Genomic DNA, 23,176 nt, shown 5'->3' with positions numbered 1-23,176 from the left:
TTGCCCGGGATCACACACTTACCTCAACAGCGAAGCAGGGATTTTAACCCACTCTGCAATTTGGGCACAGCCACCTTCTTCCACCCTTTACTTGGAACAAATATTTAAGTTTTTGGTGTCAAGACCTACAATAATACTGTCCTATAGTTTGCTTGCAAAATACATGCATTGCATAGTAAAGCATCATAACCACATGTTGAGCCAAAAAATATCAGTGTACCTTTATTTCCCACATCCTGAATGCAAAACTGTAAGATGCAAAAGGCAAAATATCTATTTACCCACTTTATTTTCAGAGATTTAAGACACACAATAAAATGAGTTATGTCATAAACTCAGTTAGGTTTGGAGAGAAGTCACAAACCTCCAGCGTGTTGTTATGTATGATTTGAAGAACATTCAACTAAGGACATCAGAGCAAAATTTACTTTTTAGCATAGCAAGCTATTAGACCTTATGGGTAAGAACACATTTTCAAAGGGTGCTTTATTGTGTTGCTCGCTTTAACCGTTACCCATATGCAAGGTAACTGTTGGTCTTTCAGTTGGAAATTCACCATCATGCATAAGAAAGGCTATGCCGCTGATGACAAAAGAAACGTGTTGTCACATTCATTACGGCACTGGCTGCAGCCAGGAACGCAGCCTGTGTGTTTCAGGGGGGCTGTGACTCTGGGAAACGGGCTGTGCTTGAACATCCGAGCAAATAGTAGATTTGCCTTGGAAAAAACAAAATGCGTCCTGGTTCTTTGAACTGTTAAAGGCCACACATGCCAATATTCAGACGCACCTAAGAGGGAGCTTTGAGAGAAAATCAGGAAACGTAGTTTTTCCCATAGGAATGTATTGGCGCTGGAATTATCTTAGGTGGGAGAACGTGAGAAAAAGCAATATTTCTCACTGAAAAGTCGGGAGTCTCCCGCCTAAATCAGGAGGGTTGGCATGTATGAAAGGCTCACACGGAAGCCATGCCCCTCAACTAATATTTTGGTGGGGGAGTCAGCCGGTCAGCTCAATGATGCCGAGTGCCTGCCGTGTCTTTAATAGAATTATGACTTTCCTGCACGCTATTCTGGAAAATCTGAATTATCTGTCATTGGTGTGCACAACAAAACAAGTTTCTGTAAAAAATATGCCTTGTACAAAAAAAGCTCGGCTTCTATTGTCTTCAATAGACAATGTAACTGCATGTGTGTTACAATGAATGTTCATGATTTATAGTTTACTCCTAACCCTCGCTTGACAACTTCTTACGTGTAACGATCACTTGTTACTGACGAATATAAAGTCACGTTAGATCATTGACATCTGGCGGTTCTGGTCACGCACTGTTGACATCAGCAGTGAGATAAAACTCCCTTACCAGGGGGTAAATGTCTTGTAGGAAGGTGCTCTTATCCACCCCAAGATGCAGAGGCAGGAAGACCTTCTGTACATCACCAGCCATAGAGTCGTGCGGGGGGGAACCGAAGGATATAACCCTTCCAAAACCAGCCGCATAGAAAAGAAGCGTGAGTGACATATAGGTTCTCTCTGGCAGATCTTTTTACGTTCAAATGCGGACGCGCACTCGCGCAGCCCAGTCATATGGTACAACGACGAAACGAGCGGCCATCTTGAAATGGGCCAAATCACGATTGTTGCCATTGTGAATGACTTAGGCAATCTGAAAACTATACGAAAGTTAATTTTGCTAAATTGCACACACATAAAGATACACTAGCTGTGAAAATAATTGTTTTACTATTTTAATTTAGAAGTTAAATTCAGAAGTTTAAATATACTTAAAAAGTGTTCTGCTTGAATTAAGGTTTTGTTTAGCTATATTGGTCTTGTGAAGTACAAGAAAGATATATTCGAAGATGACTGCTTCTTCGTACATGGTACATAGGACCCGTCTCTTTGGCTCGCTTTACGATCGAGAAGTTGTTCCTATCACTGTTCGCGTTTGGTTCGGACTTCGGGGGTGAAAGGTCGCCAAGATGGCGCTGTCCGTAGGCTGCTCCCGGTTGGGCCGGGTTTGCCTTTCACAGAGGCAGCTCCTGTCCCGGGTGCTAGCGCCCCCCTGTGGCCGGTTCCAGGTGGCTACGCGCTCGGTACTTCGCCCTCCAGCTGTTCCTTTGTACCACCTGGCCGGGCTCAGGCCATTCAGCTCGGGTAGCGGAGATCAGCGCAAGCAGCTTGTGGTGGTAGGGATTCCCAATCCTCTACTCTGGCTCAGAAGTCGTGTCTATTATTTTCTTATCCGAGCTTACTTTGACCGGGACTTCAGCATCCAGGAGTTCACCAAAGGGGCACGACAGGCAAGTATCGGTGTGGTACAGAAGGACTGGTAAAAAGAGTGTGACAACGTGACATGTACAGTTCAGAGTTTTCAAAATAAGATGGAGTATGTTGTGGACATGCGACCCAACACATTTAGTTGAAGTTTACTTTTTGAATTAACTTCTGGGCATATTAAATCATACTTTACAAAGGACTAGTTACATTCACTGTCCTAATTATCTGGTGTGTCCACTGCTTTAAGGGTTGGGGCAGAGTGCTGAAGTCTCCAAAAAGTGAGGCTGAGCCAGGGCCCTGGTCCCACCATGCTATGGCGGGTCATTATCCCACCACAGCCGCAATGGGAGATGAGCCTGCCGCCATGATTGAGCCAGGCAGCTTCTTCTTCTTCTTAATTATCGAATGCGTGACGGACCCACGCAGGCGCTTCCCCATCCAAAAGGATGATGTGCACCAAACCCACCAATCAACACACAGCCCACATTTCCACACAAACCACCAGCTACCTAACCACAAGCATCCACTACCCCAATACAACACCACAAGCTACCCCACCGCAAACAAACGCCCCCCACCAGCCACCGTACCTCAAACACACTCCCCACCACTCAAAACATCATCCAGCGAGCCCCGGAGACCAGCGCGCAGACACGCGGGACCCCGGCCTGTACGCCTACACATGCGCCTCAGGCGAGGCTCCCACAACGCCGCACCACCCCAGGTCCAGCGAATGCCCCCAACCAACACCACCATTAACCCCAGCGCAAACAAACACCCCCCACCAACGCACACCACCAGCTACCGTACCTCAAACACACACTCCCCTCCACTCAAAACACCATCCAGCGAGCCCCGGAGACCAGCGCGCAGACACGCGGGACCCCGTCCCATTCGTGAAACTGCCAACAACAAGGCCCCCCTCCACTGCATGAGCCAGGCAGCTGTGACTGACAGAAGTGCCAGCCAGGCACAGCGTCACGCAAACTGAGCTACACTGTGACTGGCTGACACTTCTGTCAGTCACAGCTGCCTGCAGGAAACACACTGCATCTCCAAACTGTAACTTCCCCTCATGAGGGGTCGGGAGAGAAAGTTACAGTCCCTTTGTTGCGTGTGGGCAGAATCATGCCTGCATCCCCTCCCCAGGTCACTGAGGCGTCTTTGACCCTCGGCGAACCTGGGAGCTTTGCGTTGCAGATGCGATCGACGAGCCCACAAGTGAAAAGACCCGGTTTCTGGCAAACAATGCATAAATAAATAAACCGGTTCGTGGTCTGTTCCCGCTCTGTACATGGCTTGGTTAACTTATTTTTATGCATTGTGTGTAGCATCTCCCGTAAGGGCTTGACTGCAAATGCATCTGATCATGGGCGATTTGAATGTGTTTTCCTTACTTATTTCTCACTCGCTGCTGTTAGCTGTGTTTTCGGATAATTTAGGAAAGTCAAAAACAAGCGAAGCTGCAAGAGACGACCTGGTGGAGGTGGAAACAGAGATTGTGGAGGTCAAGGAGAGTGTGGGGAAAGCAAGTGGGGTCACGGGAAGGGAGGAAGGAACGGGAGAAGAAGGCAGGTATGGCACCACAAGACAGAGAAGTGGAAGAGGAGGACAAGGGGTAAAAGACAAGGTGCGCGAGAAGAGAGTCCGATGGTGGATTCTGAGGGAAGAAGAGCATGAGATGGACGCACAAAAGAAACACAGATAAGTGGAGAGGGGTGAATAGTGCCTCACACGAGGGGGGAGAGGGGAATGTTGCCAGGCAAAGAGGAAAAGAACGAAGGAAGGAAAGAAGGACCGGGACGAAAGCACGAGATAACAGCCGCAGCAAGACGATCAAGGCAGGAAACGGGTATAGAAAGACAAGAGGTGGAGAACATGCAGGAAGAGAAGGAGCAAAACCAAAGGTGCAAGAACAGAGAAAGGAAAACGGCAGGGGCAAGAAGGGAATAGTGAATTAAGGTGAGGGGGCAGGTGGGAAAAGAAGTAGAGTAATGAGACGGAAGAACAGAGGGAAAACGTAGGCGAGGACAAGAGAGTGAGAAAGAGAAGTAAAAGGAAGCAATGCAAACGGGACCAACGGGAAGAGGGCGATAAGAGGCAAAGAAACTGGGAAGGAGAGAAAAGAGCAGATTGATGAAAAAGAGAGATAAATAGGGAAACGCTGTGGTATGCAGAGAGGATAGGGAGGTAGGGCAGAGATACAGAAGATCGAGAGGAAGAAAGGCCAGCAATGGGAATGAAGGAACGACATAGAGAAGGAGTGGAAGGGAAGGAGGAGAGATGGAAGGAGAGGAAATAAAGGGGTGTGACTGGTGAAGAGGGGTGAAGGATTGAAACGAGGAAAGGAAAGGCAGGATGAGAATGGAGCAGAGGCGTGAGGCAATGAGTGCAAGGAAAGAGAGGAAACCCAAGAAGAAAGGGATGACAGGAAGCCTGGAGAAGAGTTAACTGACAAAACGCTCATTGTAAGACACTTCCGCTAATAATGTAAAATGACCTAACAGCAGTCTAACCTCATACACACATAGAGAGACTCATCGCAGAGGCACTCAACAACCGCATGCCAGTTTCTTTTTGGTTTTCCTTGAATCTTGATTGTCCCCGCAACCTTGTTAGTATTTTGATAGGCTGAAGTTTTTGGTCCCACACATTTCCTCTACAGCCTATCATCTCAAAATATTCCACCTGTGCATTCCTCTTCAGATGTGCACAGCATTCATGACGCAGAGCAACACCCTGGCAGTGGTATTGCTAGCAACACATTGAGAGTTGTGTGACACAGCATGGCCATCCTCAGTTATGAAACCGATGCTGCCACCCCCATGGCCTGCGGCTCCAGCTTACCTGCACTATGGTCATTCGATGCGGTAAGTATGGGCCACTTCCAGGTTTCTACATGGTTGCTCTTGCTGGGCTACCTGAATACTACTTCAAAGAATTTTTGGAGGTGTTTGTATCCCGCAAACAATGCATAAATAAATAAACCTGGTCGTGCGCTGAGCGGGAACAGTTCTTGGGTCACAAGGCCTCACCTGCATACACAACCCAGTTTATTTATTTATGCATTGTGTGTCGGGTGCACAGGCTGATTTATCTATTTAGTTTGTACCAAGCAGATTGTGTTGCGATATGCACTTAGTTATGTAGGCCAGACCAATTTGACATGTTTGTCTTTAGGCCACGCCCACCAAGTCTTATACTATGCCCATCATGCAGGCTACGCCCCTAAATGAGCACCCCCCCAATTTCTTACCCCACTAAAAGCACTGTGTGAGACTCTGGTTTTCCTACAGCATGGGTGCTGTAGGCTGCGGCCTGCTGAGTCCTCAGATCGGGAGGAGCGCCGGGATGCGTCCTCTCGCTGCACCGCGGTGCTTCGGACTGCGATGCCCTCTTGCTCATCGATTGTTGCGATACGAAATCTGGCCAGATGATTGCGGGCGCTGCTCTCTTGAGACCAAAGCTCCACAGAGTACTCATTTACATAGCCAATGACATCACAGGAAGCAATCTTTTTTTTTTTTGACACAAAGCTAGGCCTAATTCAATATGGCAGGGCTAAGCTGGCAGGTGGCCCTTATGCTAATAAGGATTTGTATCTACCCTACTCAACGTTTGCGCTACCTGGCAATTCAACCACATGCTCAACATTAACAAAAAGCTTGTTTTAATACAATAGTGTCGCAATCTAATTCTCTCCACCGCAACAAAAATATCTAATTCAGTGATGCTTTCTAGGAAATCAATCTTTGGAGTGTTGTAGGCCTAAATTCTAAGTGTAAGGGACAGTGTCTTTTGTTGCCCCTCATTTCACCATGTAATGCTTTCTCAAATGTGTCAAAACCTGGTGCAATTCACACCTAGACACAAATTCTAAAATAAAATCCTCACACTAAACTGACCAGCTGTCCATGCTAATATAATATATGCAGCCTGGACCTCCTTCCACGTTTGGGACGTTTCACCTGCATCGTTTGGGACGTTTCACCTGCATGCCAACAAGTTGGACTGAATTTATCGTGAGACTCTACCATGTTCTATGGGGTCAGTTGGAAAGGGATATTGTATACATTGGTGTATCAACCCCAAGGGCAACTCACTATAGTTGAGGCCTCTTCTATATTTTACGTGCAGAAAAACAAGAGGTGATGGCTGGAAAGTTTATAATTAATCTTGACCTCTGCCATTGCTCTTGGCAACCCTCCTGACCATCGTTCTTTGCCAAGCCATTCAAAAAGGGGAAAAGGCCATATGCAAATCAAGCTTGGTTCCACCCCAAAGGAGGGCAGTTCAGCCCGAACTGCTTGGTAACATCCCTTCTGCACAAGACCACAAGCATCCCTTTGCTCTAGCACCTTGAAGCATCTCTTGTGCTAGATGGAATTACCAATAAAGATCTCGGACCAAAAAACCGGACAGACTCAAAGAATATGGCAAAGTACTACTTTATTCTTAGTTTAATAAAGCAGGGTACACCGGCAGACATCAGACTGATGTTTGCACACTCGCACACAAACTTGATTACACAGAGGTCTTATACTCCAATATGCATTATCTATGACGTCATCCGACGTGGCAAACCATAAAGCGTATTAACGGTAGGGATTGGTTAGGGGAACATGTCTACTTATAGAATGTATATGGGTTAGTACTTCATTGGCTATCTCTTATCCGAGACATGCCTCAAACTACCTCTAAATACGTATAATACTGTTTATAGCAAACAAAAAGGCGGCGGATTGGTTTATGCAACATTGTGTAGCAGGTTGCCCCATTCTCATTCAACCTTGTACTTTTGGCTTGGCTAGCAGCACGTAAGTAAACCGAAACTGAGGTGCTTGAATCACGGCAGATTACTCCCCACTTTTCCAATGAATCTATCATCGCTCATCAGTCCGGCCATGAGCCAAAGTTTCCTGTCTGTCTTTGACCTTGTAGCATGCTCTCTGTTCTGGGACATTCAAGGGAGTGTAAGCACATCACTATCTTCATCCGAAGCTTAATGAATAGCTCTTTTATTTTTTTCAAGTTCTGAGTCACGTGTGAAGGGACCACGGATTTGTCCATTTCAGCCTCTTATTTATTGCTATTTGATTCAATTATACTGAGTGTCATTGCTCTTCTTGGTCTCTGGACACTTGCTCACTCTACCTTGTATACACTTTATACACTTTTAATTGTCCAATACTTGGCTCTTGCAGGTGTTTTCTTCTTCTTTAATCATAGAGAAATATGTCTCGTCCATGGATGCCTCCCTTTGTGCTTTGCAGCTATTCCTTAAAAATAGCACCCTTCATCCCAAGCCAACATAGACTTCTCTTTGTTTTGCACACAAAGCTGTTCTTCCAGCAACCTCTGACTCTTCAGCCCTGGTCTGTTTCTGAGGTAGCTGAATTGAATCTTTGCACATGCCGGTGTCCATTTTCTCATTTTGGCGGTCCTAGCCACGTTATGTATTCCTCTATAGCAAGCTTCTATGTACTCGTATTTACACTTATTGGTCAGCAAGTTACTTTATCTTCTTTTGCATTCATGATTACTTTATGGTTTCATATATGTTTCTCTTATCACTTCATTTACATCTTCTCTCAAGTATTTTCATATTGTTTCAGTATGGCTTCGTATTGCGTCTTTATGACATCATTCTGCCCTCATCATATTTCACTCAGCGCTCCTTGATGTCCAATGGTGCATGCTGACATCCTTCCATATGGCATCTTCCACACTTTCAGTGCAAGGGTACATTTGATACGGCTGTCTGAGTGCATATCGTCTCTCATACACTCAATGCGGTATAGGGATAACGCATGGAGTCCCATATAGGGCCCTTCTCCGGCTTCCAGTATGACGGCGTTGAGGGGGCGGGATTTGGGGAAAATGCATCCAACTGCTCCTTTAGATCCCCAAAAATGTGAGGCCTCATCAGTCAGGAGTAGCTTGGGTCTCTAGCCCCAGCAGGCACAGGGCCCACGTCTGGGCATACCCGTCCCGCTCGGGTTGACTATAGCAAAACAAAAGAGGTGATGGCTCCAAGGTTTAGAATTAATCTTAATCTCCGACATTGCTCTGGGCAACCCCCCTGACCATTGTTTCCTCACCTGCCAAACCATTACAAAAGCGGAAAGACCGTATGCAAATCAGGCTTGGTCCCACCACAAAGGGAGCAGTCCAGCTCAAACTGCTTGGTCACATCCCTTCTGCACGAGACCACAAGCATCCCCAAAAATGTTTTGGCCTTATCAGTGAGAAGTACCTTTGGGCCTCTATGCCCAGCAGGCATTCTACATGCAGAATACATGCACAATGAATTATATGCAATCCCATGCAGATAACATGCGCAATTTCTCAGAAATGTATGGATCACGGATAAAGAAAAAATCACTAAAGGAAAACCTGGATGAGCCTGGTTTATCATCATGATGCAAAATATGCTTCAATGGGGAACATACCTGTGTTATGAAAGTTGAGGGAAAATGATTTTTGGAACATTTGCCACAAAAAGTGTTTTGCGCCTTGAAACATTTGTGTATAGGTGCGTTATAAATGCCATATCATCATACAAACAGTAGGGGGGGGTGAAATGACAATGAGAATTAAGGAGCCATATATTAAGGCTGCCAATAGGTGTCGGCATTAGCTAAGGAATGGCATGTTGAACAGTCATTGGCCATACGCCCTACTTTGGAGAGGCTATTTTGCTGCGTGATGTTTTTGCACAGCGTGTATTGTTTACAGGTCCGCTTATTATTTACGCTTGTTTTTGCCCAAAGTCGCTTTGCTTGTTTTTGTCCGCTTGTTTGACCATCTGTACGCGTGTAATAGGGCTTGTTTACATTGCAGTTAAGCTCGTTACACGTCACACAGAGGGTCTTGCACTGGGTTTCTGGCAGCCCTTTTTCCGACATGCAATTGCTCCTTTGTTCAGCTGCGTGTGCTCCCCGCTTTTGCATATGCTTTGGCATTTGGGACTGATGGGACAATCTTATCTGAAGGGCCTCTCAAGATCGTTACCTACCCACTAGGTGCCCCATCGATGTCAAATGCCTAAACATATGCAAAAAGAAAGCTTGCTTTGAAAGGTTGGTCATGCTGTCAGCTACACTGACATGCAAAGAAGGGATTGTTTTAGTTTAACAAATGTTTTTAAGAACATATTCACTCTATAGTTATGTTATCCTGGTGATACCCTCAGTGCTGCTACATTATCCATTGAAGTTCTTTATTAATTTTGAGCTTCTTTTTTGCAAGATTGGATTAGGTATCCAAGGATGCAGTGTCATTGGAGTCTATATAAAACATATTCATGGAAAGTCTGAGAGATTCATTCAGGACGGCATTGTTTCTTTTCAGCTTTCAGTTCTCCATGTTACAATGGATTAAACATTCTTCTAATTCGGTTCATGTTGGTTACCCTGTTCACCACTATGTACCCCCATCTGAAATCGTCAATCTGGGGGAAAAAGTGGTGATTTTCCATGGTCCCCGCCACAATTGACAGATGTTGCAAACGGATGCCCCAAGCCATGTTGAGCTGAATCAATACCGCACATCTGTAAAACTAATAGATGTAAGTAGTAGTGGACACCCAAGTCAATCCTGTGGGAAACCAATTAAAACCATGTTTAAGACTTTTTGTACCCCATTTAGCTGTCTGTGGTGATCAATTTCAACATAGATATACTTTGAGATCTGCAGCTAGGATTACCAATTTTTCAAACAGCTCTTTGCCACGTGTTCCTGTGCAGACACAACCGGGAGACGGCGATCACTGTATACCCAAACACTGCCTGCTCTCCCGCCAAAATGTATTGACCGTAGACAGCCAGACGTTTATGATAAACATTCGTTAGCCAAGTTACGTTGCTACCCAACGTTTATTAGCCACTCTCAAAGTGAATAAAATGCAGTAGTCTAAAAAGAAAATATGTTTCAGGCCAGTATTATTTTGCATTATAGAACTTCTAGTTTTCATTCCTTAATTGAAAAATAAAGCTAAACCAATAATATTTTGGCTGAGCATGTTTCTTTGTTTCTTTAATAATTGACATAGTTCAAGGCTGCTTTAATATATATATTTTGCAAATAAAATTATCATAGCACTCAAGTTACCATGCCATGTGGGAGAAGACCATCCTCTCCTGTTTTTTTCCCTATGGATTCTGGAATTTAGGAAAACTACGAGTCCCAAAATTCCAAGCAAAAATAGGACTGGATGGCTTTCTCACACATGGCCGCTGGAAACTTTGGAACACTCCCTCTAAGGAAGTAGTAACGTGGGCTTTGAAATGCAACTTGAAATGTATGTGTTCAGGTGCCTAAACTGTAAAATGGGTCAAAATTCTAGCTTCACTGTTTAACCAAAGTGTGAGATCTCTGGCAAATAATTGAATCTCTTCTAGTAAAGCGCACTGGCTTCAGCAGAGCCGACATTAATTTTCTTCCCATTTTCTGTCAGTCACCAAAGTACATGAGCTGTCCAGAGTACTGCCCTAGAGGAGAATGTGTGAACCTCTTTGTTATGCTATCTCTTGTATAACAGTCTACCTTTTTCATTGTTTCTTGGAATGTCAAGCTCTGCAGGAGGTTGATTATGGGCTAACGTAGGAGCAGGAACAAGGTTGCTTTGTAGCAATGTTGATGTGTAGAGACATGAGAAGATGGGTCTCTTAGTGGTGTGCACGTTTTATTTATTTTGTGAGTGTCTGGAGCAGTAAATAATGTGCGCTCCAGGTTAGTAACATAAAATTGTTTGTGGGATTTCTGTTGGGGTGGTGTCTGAGGAATGTGGACGTATGTATCCTGGTGGCATGCATTCCACTGTGCAACCTATGTTGTTTCTTTGGGGGTGTTGTGTTGGTTTGGGTGGGATATAGAACAACTTTCAGTGCCTACAGTTACCATATCTTGTACAACAAACCGCCTAATTACAAGGGGGCAACCTTTCGCACTTTGGCATCATCACAGTTAGTCACATGTATTTGCTTACATCAATGCCTTGTTATGCAATTTTAGACTAACACCTGCTAAAACAGGTGACAAACTGTAAAGTAGTGAGCCAGAGACAAGAAGGTAGGGTAACCAATAGTATTTTATTCTTACAGCACCCCAATGGTTAAATGGTTGGGTGCAACCGGTCTTCTCCTTAGCCAATTAACTTCAGCTAAAGTTCATAGTGCGAAACAAATAAAGGGTCTTCCAGGCTGCTCAAAATAAACAAACTCGACGATTGCAATCTTTCTTGTCCACAAATGAAGTTCGTAAAGTTCAACTCAAATTTGTATTATTCCACCTAAATGCAGTTCATAACGTGGAGAACACAGGAATGGCAGCCTTTGTCCGAAAACAGCCGTTTGCACCTTGAAAACCCCTGGAGTAAAAATCCTCTTCTTAAAGTATCATGTATTCAGGACTCAAGTGCTTTTACTCCACACGCCTGAATGGTTCAGAGCGTTCTTGTCCAAGCTCTGCTGCAGGTTCCCAGAGCCAGCCGTTCCACACTGGCCTCGGGCTGCAATTCAGTAAATAAACAAACTTTCCTTTTTACACTGTTGTGACTCAGGCGTCTTCATCTGCTGTGCAGCCTGATTGGACTACAGGACCGGTAGGGGACACTCTGGTGAGATTTCCTTTTCCCTCTAATACGCCCACCGATATGGGGTACTGGCCTCGTACCAATCCGAGTCCACTCTGTCAGCCTCCTTCCACTCCTGCAAAATGAGAGACAAGTTGAGCTGTTTTCTGATGCTTTTAACCCCGGTATGCCTCCTCCCCAAAAATTGGCATCGGGCGTTCCCAGCCCTGGGCACCTTACACCTGAGGCTAATTCACCTCCTCCCAGCTTCTCTTCACAGATTTAGCCTTGTATTTAACCCCCGACTGCCCGGAACCCTCATTATATGGAAACGTGGTTTTTCGTCTTCCTTGTCTGATTTCTATTCCTATTTTCTGGCTTTTGTTTTGATTATGTATCTGTTGAGGCATTCTGGGATATGTAGTTTGTGTCTTTTCTTTTTACCTCGTGTCTCTTAGATTTGTTTTGTCCGGTGTGATAGTTGATTGGTGGGGCATTCTGGGACATGTAGCCTGGGTTTTTAATTGTTCATGCGTATATCTCTTAAACTTGTCATTATATGGTCCAGTGTGATATTAGACTCATACCCCTCCCTCCTGTTTTGTCCCATCACACAAACGAAACGCAATTTGCAGAGCTCCGTTTCGAATCTGTTTCCCAGGATCTCCTTTTGACTTCCCACTGACTCCTCAAACACACCAATTGTAGCATTGCATTCATGCCAACATGCCTAACTACAGCAATTGGTCCAGTCCTGGCTATCGCTTTGTATTCTGGTACTTTTAGTCCACGATTTATAATATGCAAATACAGAGCTTCAAGTCCCAGAATGCAAAGGTAAAACCAGAATTGAACTGGCATTTCCCAAATGGAATGAGACATGTTGGCAAGTATGGCAGCGCTCAGTCTTGCATGGGGTAACGGTATAATGTAGATGTAATTAAGCCATCAACTAGCAACTGACAAAGCCACCCTAAGCACCAGAAAAACGATGGAGGTGGGAGAAACTCGCAGGGGAGCCAATGGCCAGAGGTCTGACGGACCAGATGAGCTGGGAACCAGAGCACAGCGACCTGCCAAGCACCAGAAGGGTGACTGACCAGAGGAGAATGACCCACCAGGGAGGCAAAGACCTCAGGCGCGACAGGTCAGAGGAGCAACTCGCAAGGACACAGCTGCAAAATATGCAGTGTGATACCATGAGCCAGACCTAGATTTTCACTTGCATGCTGGTATTTGTTGGCCCTTACCCTTCATAGGAAGGACAAAAATGGCAGTCCAGCATAACGACGTCAAATGCCCAGACTGTTCCACATTGTAATTGTTTATTTGTACAGCGCTTAGACACAAGTGAAGTGCTTCAAAGCAGGAAGGGAGCAAGGGAATACAGTAGTCATTCTTAGGCCTTGAGGTTTCTGAATGGCCTAACAAAAAAGTAACTAGCGTACTAGGCCTGACAGCATTTCTCCTAGTCACACATGACGTAGGGCTACCTGGCAACTATACAAAGGTGTCAAGTACCAGAGGGGTGAAGAAACTGAGGACCAAAGGAGGGTTTCAACCAAGGAACAGTTGGGCAACGGACCAGAGATGCCAATGATAGATATATATATATGTATAATATGGAAACTGATACCAAATGCAATCAAAATAAAATATTTTTGGTCTAACACACACTGTCAGTGTTCTCTCTATGTATGTTTATGTTTCTTATTTTTCAGACCTATCCACAGTGGTTTAGGTGTGCACTTGTTTTTCTGCTTATTTAAATGGGAGTCACCTTGTTTTGGAAGGGCATTCGGCTTATTTTTTGCTTCGGACCTGGCAACACTGACAGCGTGTTTGGTGCGCTTCTGTTTTGGGCGCAGTTTGCAGTGGCCAGCTGGGCGCAGGGCCCCCATTGTCGCTGCTAACTTTTAGCATGATGTAATGAACTAAGTGGGTAGGGTGACGATAAATGCAAGACATCTAGTGCACGCTCAGAAAATGAAGCAGTATTTTAAATAGTGTTCATTTAAAGTGCCGCGTCACCTTCTGCAGCGCACTGTATGCCTTTTTTATATCTATTGTCATCATACCCACTTGGTTCACTTCATTACGCCGAAGTTACCGGTGCCCATCTGGCCGCAGCGAACAAGCCACGCTAAAAGGAGAAGTGAGCCAAAATCGTCTGCAGCGAAATGTCCTGATCCAGTCATCGGTGGTGCACCTTCTTTCGATCCATTGGCTCGGGCCCCCATTCGGTGCGCTCTGCTAGCCGCGGCCAGCAGGGCGCATTACCAAACTTCTTTTGAGCACCGTTTCTTGGATATACGGCCATCCAAACCATTAATAAATGCGATGTAACTTCTCTTAAATGGTAATATGGGGTTTCAGCTACCCTGCTGGATGCCTTACTTTGCTCTACTTTGTGCAGGCTAAACCTGTCCCTTGGCGGTCACTCGCACCCTCCCTGCAATACTTGTATTTAGTATTTTCCCACAGAATTAAGCTACATGGTGGGGCTGATGGTATTCACATATGTTTACTAAGTAAGCGTCAGTCTTCACAAACTAAAGACTTTGTCTCGTTAGATGTACTTTTGCTGGTCAGAGATATCTTCAGCTCTTCGGTGTGGGGCAGTTAACATCGATAGAGATCAATGGAGTCTAAGGTCGTGCAAACTCAGCGATGAAACGAAGGAAATCACACACTGCAATGTGCATTAGCAAGGGTAATCTCTCCTATGGTCAATGCACCACAGATCTGCCTCTCCCAGCAGAAATCCTGTACTTATGCTGCACTGAGTTTTGATTTCGAGTATTATATTGATTGAATGTGTGTTCAAATATGTTCTCCAGTGATACACCTCTACAACTGACAATGATTGCGCCTTAAAAAGATTTAACCATTTGACACTGCCTTTCTGCATTTGAAAACCTACTATACGAGATCAATGCATCTTTGTTATAAACATATGCAGGTGGATCAACACTGTACATTAAAGAAATAAAGCACAATTGAAAGCAGGTGAGTCGCTTGTGGTTTTGCAGACTCTCTCATGCCGCTGTCCTTCGAATGCACACTTTTTGAACACGTAAGCAAAAATGATATTTCTGAATTGAACGATCCAATGTATATTTGCTCACTTTCATACCTTGCTGGTAGGGGTCCTGGCAGCTTCTCCCTTCTGGTCTGACAACATTCTGTACTTACAAAGTATAGAGGACAGATTTTCAGAGCAGAAGTCTGGAAACGCTGTTCTGATAGTCCGGGGGCCATCTTGGAAGGGGCTTCTGTAGCCCAAGAGCTACGCCATCTTGTATGTACTCGCTGCTGCGTAAGAAAGTGCCTTAAACGTAGCAGCAATTCTTGGCAGCGAGCACCATCAAAACGAGATGTGCATTGCCCAGGACACTGACCTGCATTGCACTTTTTTGCCTGGACAAGTCAGGAAGGCAGCAGAAGCTTGAGTAGAACACTCTCCAATAGTACTCATGATCCACCTTCTTCAAGACAGATAAGATGGCTTCTGGTCCGAACTTCTATGTGGCTCCGCCCAGTACGGAAAAGTGAAGTTGCCTTCTGTAGATTGTGGGTAGGTGTCAGAGACCAGCACTTAGTGACCATAGCATGAAGAAAAAACAACTGATAGGAAATTCATAGCTGCAGTCAACTGTTTGAAGACCAGTAGCTTGTGGGAGAGGGGCCCTTCTCCCAAGGCACGCATGTCTCATCTGCAGTGAAAACCCTAGAAACTCGAATGTCAATGTTCTCCAGCCAGCCATTCCAGAGTTGCCCAAAAGACTACAGAATCCAAAAATACTCTTTTCATCCTAGTCATTATACACAATCATGTCTCCGTCATATCAGGGGTATGGTGAAACTGTGAATCTGTGGTTTGGGATTCCGTGGAGCCATTTCCGAAAGAGACCCGAGTAGTGAACAAGACCAGCATAACGGAATGCCCGGAACCAATGTAAGGCAGAGAAGGCAAAATATACCATCAGAGGCGCCACCAAAAACCTGATGGTTTAGGCTAGAGTGCCTTTTGCAGCTAGCCCTTTCCCATTGAATGTAAGAAACATGTCAAACCTGAACAAGGTCATACCAGGCAAGGCAAGATAACAGTAAAGGTAGGAAATTCTACTGTCTGCCACAGGGTAATTGCTGGGTAACTGGAAGGCGAATAACCAAACCCAAACCTACATCCTCTGATCAGGAAGTAGTAGAAAGGGAGGAGCAAGTTCACCGGAGCATTGCCCCTAACCTCAGCCAAGAAGCGGAGGAGGAACCCTGCCACTATACTATTCTGAAGTCTGGACCTAGTGACGGAGCTATCAAGGAGAACACAATGCTCCAAGCCAGACCATGCAGACACTCCAAGGTGTATGATGCAGGACTAGATCACACTTCACAAGAGTGTGCTGTGGGGAGTCCGGAATGAAACTTGGACACAAGTTTGTTATGTTTAAGGTTAAAGATTTTATTAAAGCAAAAAGGGTTGGGAAAAGGCCTCTCTGACCCTGCCTTAAGAGGATGTTCCCTGCCTAAATCAAAACTAAGGATCAGTCTGTCAGGATGTCAAAATCAAAACTGTCCTTGTGTCCAAATGTTCTCCTCTGGCCCTCACGCTACAAACTAAACAAAAAGGTGAAAAGGAAATGTCTATAACCGTTGATGACTTTTGAAAAAAAGTGTTTGTAAAGAAAGTATAACTCAAAAGTTCTTCAGGGATAAATAATCCTTGTTCCAGAGGGTGACTCCCTTCCCCCGGATTCCTCATTACCACAAACAGTTCTTCATACAACAGTTCCTTCTGCTCTCCCAGTGTCTCTATAGCATGTCTCCTTCTTTTAGCGTTTCTCTTCTTCTGTGCCCTGAGCTCCGCCACACCTGTTCGGGACTGCAAGCCTTGCAGAGAAGCGTACCGTTCTCTCACCAACGGCAGCAGCCTTTTTTCACTGGGCTGTCGGTCTTTAAATTTCATGGGTATAGGTTTTTTCGGCCAACAACTAGAACACTCGGGGAAGCTTGTTCTGCTCTGCACTTCTCTTCCTCGTCCTAGTATTCTGGGGATTCTGGGACCAGGAGTCCATTGTTGAGATTTGATGAAAAGTGTTTTGATAATCCTAAAAGGCATTTTTGTTACTTTGACATGGTAGACCAAAGTTGGAAATTTGGTTTATATGCTTTTGGTGAAGGTGTTTTTTATAATTATTTTTATTTGTTTTTATTCTTTCAAGGGGAGGTGTAGAGATATAGCAATAGGCAATGAGGGTATTGGGTATGAGAGGATCATCTTCAAAGACAAATGGAGGATACCATACCTCATTCAACAAAGCCATGACACCCCCTCAGGTTGTCTCCTCCCATGTTATCCTACCTCATATAGCCGCCCCCAGGGTCCAGATCAGGTAGCCGCTGCTGTCCCCATGGCGACATGGGAGGAGGTCACTGCTTTCCCTGTCGAGCTCCTTCCATGCTCAAGTGCTGCAAGTGCAATGTTCTTCCACCAATTGACCTCATACCCCAGCAGACCAAATGTCACTCTAGCCCTTATGATCCAAGATTATTAGCCATTGTACCGATTCCATGCACACCACGGTCACTATCTGACCCCATAGATCCGATAGTGTAAAATGGAAACACACAGATATTTGACACAAATTCAGACATTACAATTGATCCACTTACAGTGAATGGGTGAGAAGGGCATATTAAAAATAGGCGCATACTTATTGAAAAGTACTAAGTGACTTGGGATATGTTATGAATGTGCTTGCGGACAATCTACAGTGAATCAAGAATCAGGCATCTGTAAGGTGGACGCCAAACTCCTTCAGCATGTGAGCCTCGACTGAACAGATTCGTCCCTAAACCATTAATTCAATGTAATCCACCAAGTCCTTGGTATCTTATAGCTTTAAGTGACTGTGAAAATGGAAACCATATTCATAAACTCTGCATCCGACCTGTGGGGGTGTCTGAAGGATAATCTGAACTGGACCTTTATGCTTCTCAACCATCAAAGGAAGATGAAAGGCTAACATTCAGAACCACCTTTGTAGACCTTTGACTTGCACATGAGGGAATACCGCAGGAAAAGGGAACGAGAAGAGTTCAGGGACAGTGTATCTGCATGCAACCTGACTAGGCTAAGGTGGAAACAATATTGGGGAGCGACAAAACTTGTTTCTCAGAACCCTAGAAGGCTTCTAACATATTGGGGCACAGAACCCTTCCCAAACCTATTGGGGGACATCTCAACCCTGGTAGTAATACAACGAGCAGGCTTTTGTGACAAATGCTTAGTACAAGCATCCTTTGTGGGCAAGTGTTTCTTACATGTTCATAAATGCCCCAAACATTGCAGCCAACAGACACTGGGTCATGGATGGAGAAGGATTCAACATTGTGAACATTTCAGCACGGTAAGCACATTTACCTATTACAATCATTTGTGTGTTGCTAGTTTTATGGCGGTACCAAGGAACCAAAAAATGTATGTGGTGAAGCAAACTGCTCAAAAGAGGGCCCCTAGAAGTACACACACACACATAACCCAGAATCCTGTTCTTGTCGGGGTGAAAGCATTAGAAATGGTGCTTATGGCATACAACTCACCACATTGGCAAATTCAACCAGCACACTCTGTGACATGCATCTTCGACATGAATCATATGTTTAACCCGATCCTAAAGGCCTTGGCTGGAATTATTTTGAAAAAATGTCCTCTCGGAAGGGCAGCTGGCAGGGAACGTTTGAACCAATGGGTGAAAAACCCACACACCAACAAAGCAGCAGAGATTGCAATAAAACACTTTCGAGTGTCCTAGTCCTCAGCGGTGAAGGCCCTACTGTTGCATGCTCTAGACTGAAACCACAACAGCAAGGCCATAGCAGGCTGAGATGCTTCTGTCTTGACACTCCCCTCCCAGATTTTTCACTAGAAGACTGTGTATAAGTGGTTGAGCTTGTTGGAGCTTCCACTGTATTTAACCGGTTAAGCCCACAAATTGCTACATAAATGTACTTTCTTCACAAACATGTTCTTGTCCATACCTACGAACCAGGTGCCCCTTTTTAGAACAGGTTTCCAGATCAATTTGGAAGGAGACAGACATCATAACCATTTGTTTTCCCATATGGTGCCTTGTGCTGAAATCTGCCAGTTTATAAGCAGTGCAATAACAATCCCAGAGGCAGTCTGCCCTTATAATAGAAGAGAACATATTACGTAATTGTTCTCCACTAACTTACCTGTGGGTGGCTTCGCCATGGCACAACTTGCTGCCAGGATTAGTGGCGGAGATCGTTGTGGCCTCTAGCCCGGAGTTCTTGCTGATCACTGAGATCAGCTTGCACAAAACGACCTGAACCACAGGGCTGATTTAAGGTTTTGCTGAAGAGATGCCTGTAAATTCAAAAGCAGGGCGTTTCAGAGCCGTCTGGCTACAGGCTGAGCTGTAATCGTGACCTCCGTACCCATGAACACGGGCATTGGATATTCCATAGTCCACTATCACGCCGCCCAATGTCTGCAACTGCACCATGTCAGCCTTTGTCTTCCTCCAGCATCTGAAAAAGGACACGCAGCAACATGTCGATAAAACTGAGAAAAAAACAGCAAGCGCTGAGGAAAAGGGAGGGCCTTGTAAGGGATGCAAAGCTTGCTGTGGAGAAGTTGTAACAACGTCCTGTTTTAAGGATAGGGGCCCTTCAAGAAGTAAGGATAATGGTGACGATGAGAGGTAACTCCTCTGCACGCCTAGGATTACATCCCTCAACTTTGCTACTTCAGCAGCAAGACTCAACCAGATGCCCCAACTGATCCGAGTGAATTCAGGATCTTTGGATAGCAAAACATGTGATCTTTTTTGGTTTTATACTGGCTTTTAAATACATAAATCTGGTTTTAATACACACTGTTGCTATTTGCATGGTCTCTTGGCACTGTGGGATCTGCAGGAAAATGTGGTAATGTTTTGCTCGGAAGGGGAAGCAGGAATAATTGAAGACTGTTGTGCTGTTTTGTTGATGTGATTGTGTAGGGGCCTTAACATATCCCTCAGGGAGCCTTGTGTCTCCGACTGCTAGAGTTGTGGTGGTTGAACTGTTATGCATGCTGCTGGGAGAGATGCACAGTTCTAATGCTTTTATTGTAATGAGGAGGGGGTGTTCAATTGCCATGTTTGAGTGGCTTATTCATTGTGCATAGCACATGGTAAAAAGTAGGAATTTGATTTGGTTTGGGATACAGACCATCAAGTTAGCAACAGCCACTCAAACTATCCTATTGAGCACCACTGTACCACTTCAGCATGCATAGTTTACAGTCACTGCAAAGGAGAGTTGGTCTAATTTACAACTGTTTCATCGGTGGGAAAATTGGGTGCATTCTGTAATGGTGTGGGAGAAATTACACAAGATAGTAGGGATGATAACAGTTGCGGACAACACATACAAATGTTTAAAACAAGTTATGTTTTAGTTGAGTGGCTCCTCAAAACCATGATCTATTATTGGGAAGCTGCACTTGTGGGATAAAGGGTATTTTTTAACTGTATATCCTTCTCAGAATGGGGGAAGGCCAACTATGGCCCCCAAACAAGTACTTAAAATAAATCTGGAGCCATTAGCATATGGGATGCGCAACAGCACAGTAGAATGGAGTTGATTCAACTAGTAGCTTTTAGCGTTGTAACCGCCTTTACCTCTGCCTCCTGAAATATCAGCCTTGTCAACCCCATTTGGTCATAAACTGAGCAGCAAAACTGTTTTTTGTTTAGAACGTAACCATGTTTCCTAAGCCATGTTGCATAAAACTCCAGTAGGTCCACATCAGTCAAAGAATCCACTTAAACCTTTGTTCCTTGATCACAAAATCTGCTGTAACAATATGCCCGATACCTGATGAAAGTCATCTCACACTATCAACCAGCCACCTGCGATCTGCTCCAGCCATGAAACTCAGGACTGGTTACTCCAAGAAAACCAACACAGTGAACAACTCCTATCAGTCTAAGGTCAAAAATTCTGAAATTACCTCCCAGTAGCCATACAAAATTAACGAAAGCCATAGAAATTCTGAAAAGAAACCCCACAATGACCAAACTGACCCACAATTCCTGGCCAGCTACAAACTATGGGATTACCAAGAACTGTGACTTTGGGTGAATGAGCATCTTTTAGATAATTGCCCAGAAGTGTTTTTTGTGAACGGATTGATTTGTATATCCTTTCAATGTTATCACTGTCTTACTGTTTTATCCACTTCTCCGGGTCTCTTCTCTGCCTTTTCTCTCTAAATCCCCATGAAGCAGATTGTGTTCTGCATGGCACGTGTTTTATAAATCAAATAAATGCATGAGTGATGTTGGAAAACAAGTTGTAGCAAGGTAATGTGAGCCCCTCCTTTTTTAGATGCAGGTACCTTGTCCCTTGGACTAAATTCACGTAATTGGATGTGATGTTTTATATTCTGACATGCATTAGTAATATAAAGTAACTGCTGAGGAATAAATGCTGAGTTCCAATAAGCCTAGTGATGGTGGAGCACAACTGCTCACTTTTCTCACCTTATGTCGCTTCTTGATTATTTACACTTTAAGGAAGGCATGATTTCAAACAGAAAAGACAGACCAAGTGATCACAGTTAAAGGGTGTTTATTGAACTTCAATGGGTTGGTTGAATGCCTATCTAACACTCAATCTAAGGATGGGAGCAAGATTCGACCATCAAATAATAATGCAGACCTAGTGGAGCCTCTGTCCAAATAAAAGGGCCCATACTAATAAACCCATTGATCATCTTTACTTCTAAATACAAATGGTGTGGGAAAACGATGTATGCAAAAGAAATGTTCAAGAAAACAATATGTCTGGATAGTTGAGCAGTTGGCTTTCTTTGCCCACGTTTTCAGCACAGGACAAGGTGGCACACTTGTGCTTTGCACACGCTCTAGCTTCTCTGCCATCAGGATGAATTTCAAAACATCGGTATCTGTGCCTTATGCGTCAAAGTCTCTTTCCCAATAAAAGTTTCTTATTGCAGAGTGCCTGGCGTAACAAACAAGTGACAAAGTTCCTTTCTCATCAGGATTTTCACACTCACAAGTTCTCGGGTTTACTATTCACCACGTTGGCTCGGACCTCCTTAAACACAAGTTCACAACGGGTCACCCTTGATCGGGCTCGGACCACAGTCTCCCTCGATCGGACTTGGACCTTATAATCTCACTTTTTGCTTTGATATGATATGGCATTTATAATGCGCCTATACACAAGTCTTTCAAGGCGCGACGAGGCAAGGGAGGGGGAACAAGGGAGGACAGACAACGATCTTACTAGGACAGGTGTCCTTCAAATCGTGCAAGTGCAGAGAAGTAGGGAGAGGGAAAGTGCGTGTGGAAGGGCAGTACAAGGATAGTAGAATAAATAGATGATAAAACGGCCAGCTGGTGGCAAGTGCGGGGTAAGTGCAGACATAAGTGCTGGCAGGGGGACTGTAGGGATGCAGGAAACAGTCCATGGGGTTGCCAGGGAGGCAGTGCAGGTGTGCAGCTGGCAAGGCCTGGGACCAAGAACAGTGCAGTTGCAACTAGGAGTTCAGCAGGGGAGAGCAAGCGGAGGCAAAGAGGAGGGTTTTGAGGTGCTTCCGGAACCGGAGATGGTTCTCCTCAAGTTTCAGAGAGGCAGGAAGGCTGTTCCAGAGGGAGGCCCCTGCTGAAGAGAGAAATCTACCACCAAAATTCAAAGCCTTTTGACTGTGCAATGGATTTTTCTTAAACCATTGCAGGACCACTTTGATTCACTTCATCCATTAGTTGTACTGCCACTTCTTGGCTGGGTAAAAAATATAGGGCACCTGGCGGAGTCCTGATCTACCCAACGTATAATACAAAAATAATCAGGATGGAGAGATCCAACAAGAAACAAAGTGAATCTGTGTACGTGTATTTATTTTGCATTAACACAGAAGGTTTTGGATGACTTGACAATTTACTTTACAATCCTTTCGATGAGCACAAAAGTTTAGGAAGTACAAACGGACAAGACTGGTTGTGGATAGTGGTAACACGGATGAGTGTCGACCTCTCGGGTTATTGAGGTCAAAACTTCATTAGAATGCACATTTCCCAAAATGGATGAGGTCGGAAAACCCTACTATGCAGGGAAATATGCACCTGAGACTTAAACTGGTCCAAGGCATGGTTTACACATGGTGCACACAACAATATTTACATATAACATACACGAGGGGGGATGGTACAGTTGTGTCACGGGGATCGACACAGGGTGTGTTTCGGCCAAAAAAGGGGCTTGATTGAAGCCTGTCTTT

The 23,176-nt window shown here is 44.7% G+C and overlaps 2 protein-coding genes across 4 annotated transcripts in view; one reads left to right on the top strand and one right to left on the bottom strand.

The window, feature by feature from the left end:
- TYW5 (tRNA-yW synthesizing protein 5) overlaps positions 1-1,543 on the bottom strand; it is a 153,313-nt gene extending 151,770 nt beyond the window's left edge. The window contains exon 1 of one of the 2 annotated variants that reach the window (XM_069615798.1): positions 1,363-1,543. In XM_069615798.1, coding sequence (XP_069471899.1) covers positions 1,363-1,521 — 159 coding nt within the window. In that variant the 5' untranslated portion in view covers positions 1,522-1,543. The remainder of the gene's footprint in view (positions 1-1,362) is intronic. The other variant, XM_069615799.1, reaches the window with a different exon arrangement.
- A 370-nt stretch (positions 1,544-1,913) lies between these two features.
- Positions 1,914-23,176, top strand: part of MAIP1 (matrix AAA peptidase interacting protein 1) — a 123,515-nt gene continuing 102,252 nt past the window's right edge. The window contains exons 1-2 of one of the 2 annotated variants that reach the window (XM_069615797.1): positions 2,166-2,302; positions 4,986-5,149. In XM_069615797.1, the coding sequence (XP_069471898.1) occupies positions 5,066-5,149 (84 nt within the window). In that variant the 5' untranslated portion in view covers positions 2,166-2,302; positions 4,986-5,065. Of the gene's footprint in view, positions 2,303-4,985; positions 5,150-23,176 lie in introns of both variants that reach the window. The other variant, XM_069615796.1, reaches the window with a different exon arrangement.

Source organism: Ambystoma mexicanum, chromosome 9 (genome assembly GCF_040938575.1).
Source record: "Ambystoma mexicanum isolate Mex_15411 chromosome 9, UKY_AmexF1_1, whole genome shotgun sequence".
Taxonomy (NCBI): Eukaryota; Metazoa; Chordata; class Amphibia; order Caudata; family Ambystomatidae; genus Ambystoma; species Ambystoma mexicanum.
The sequence above is the reverse complement of the archived record's forward strand: the minus strand, read 5'-3'. Positions and strand labels throughout refer to the sequence as shown.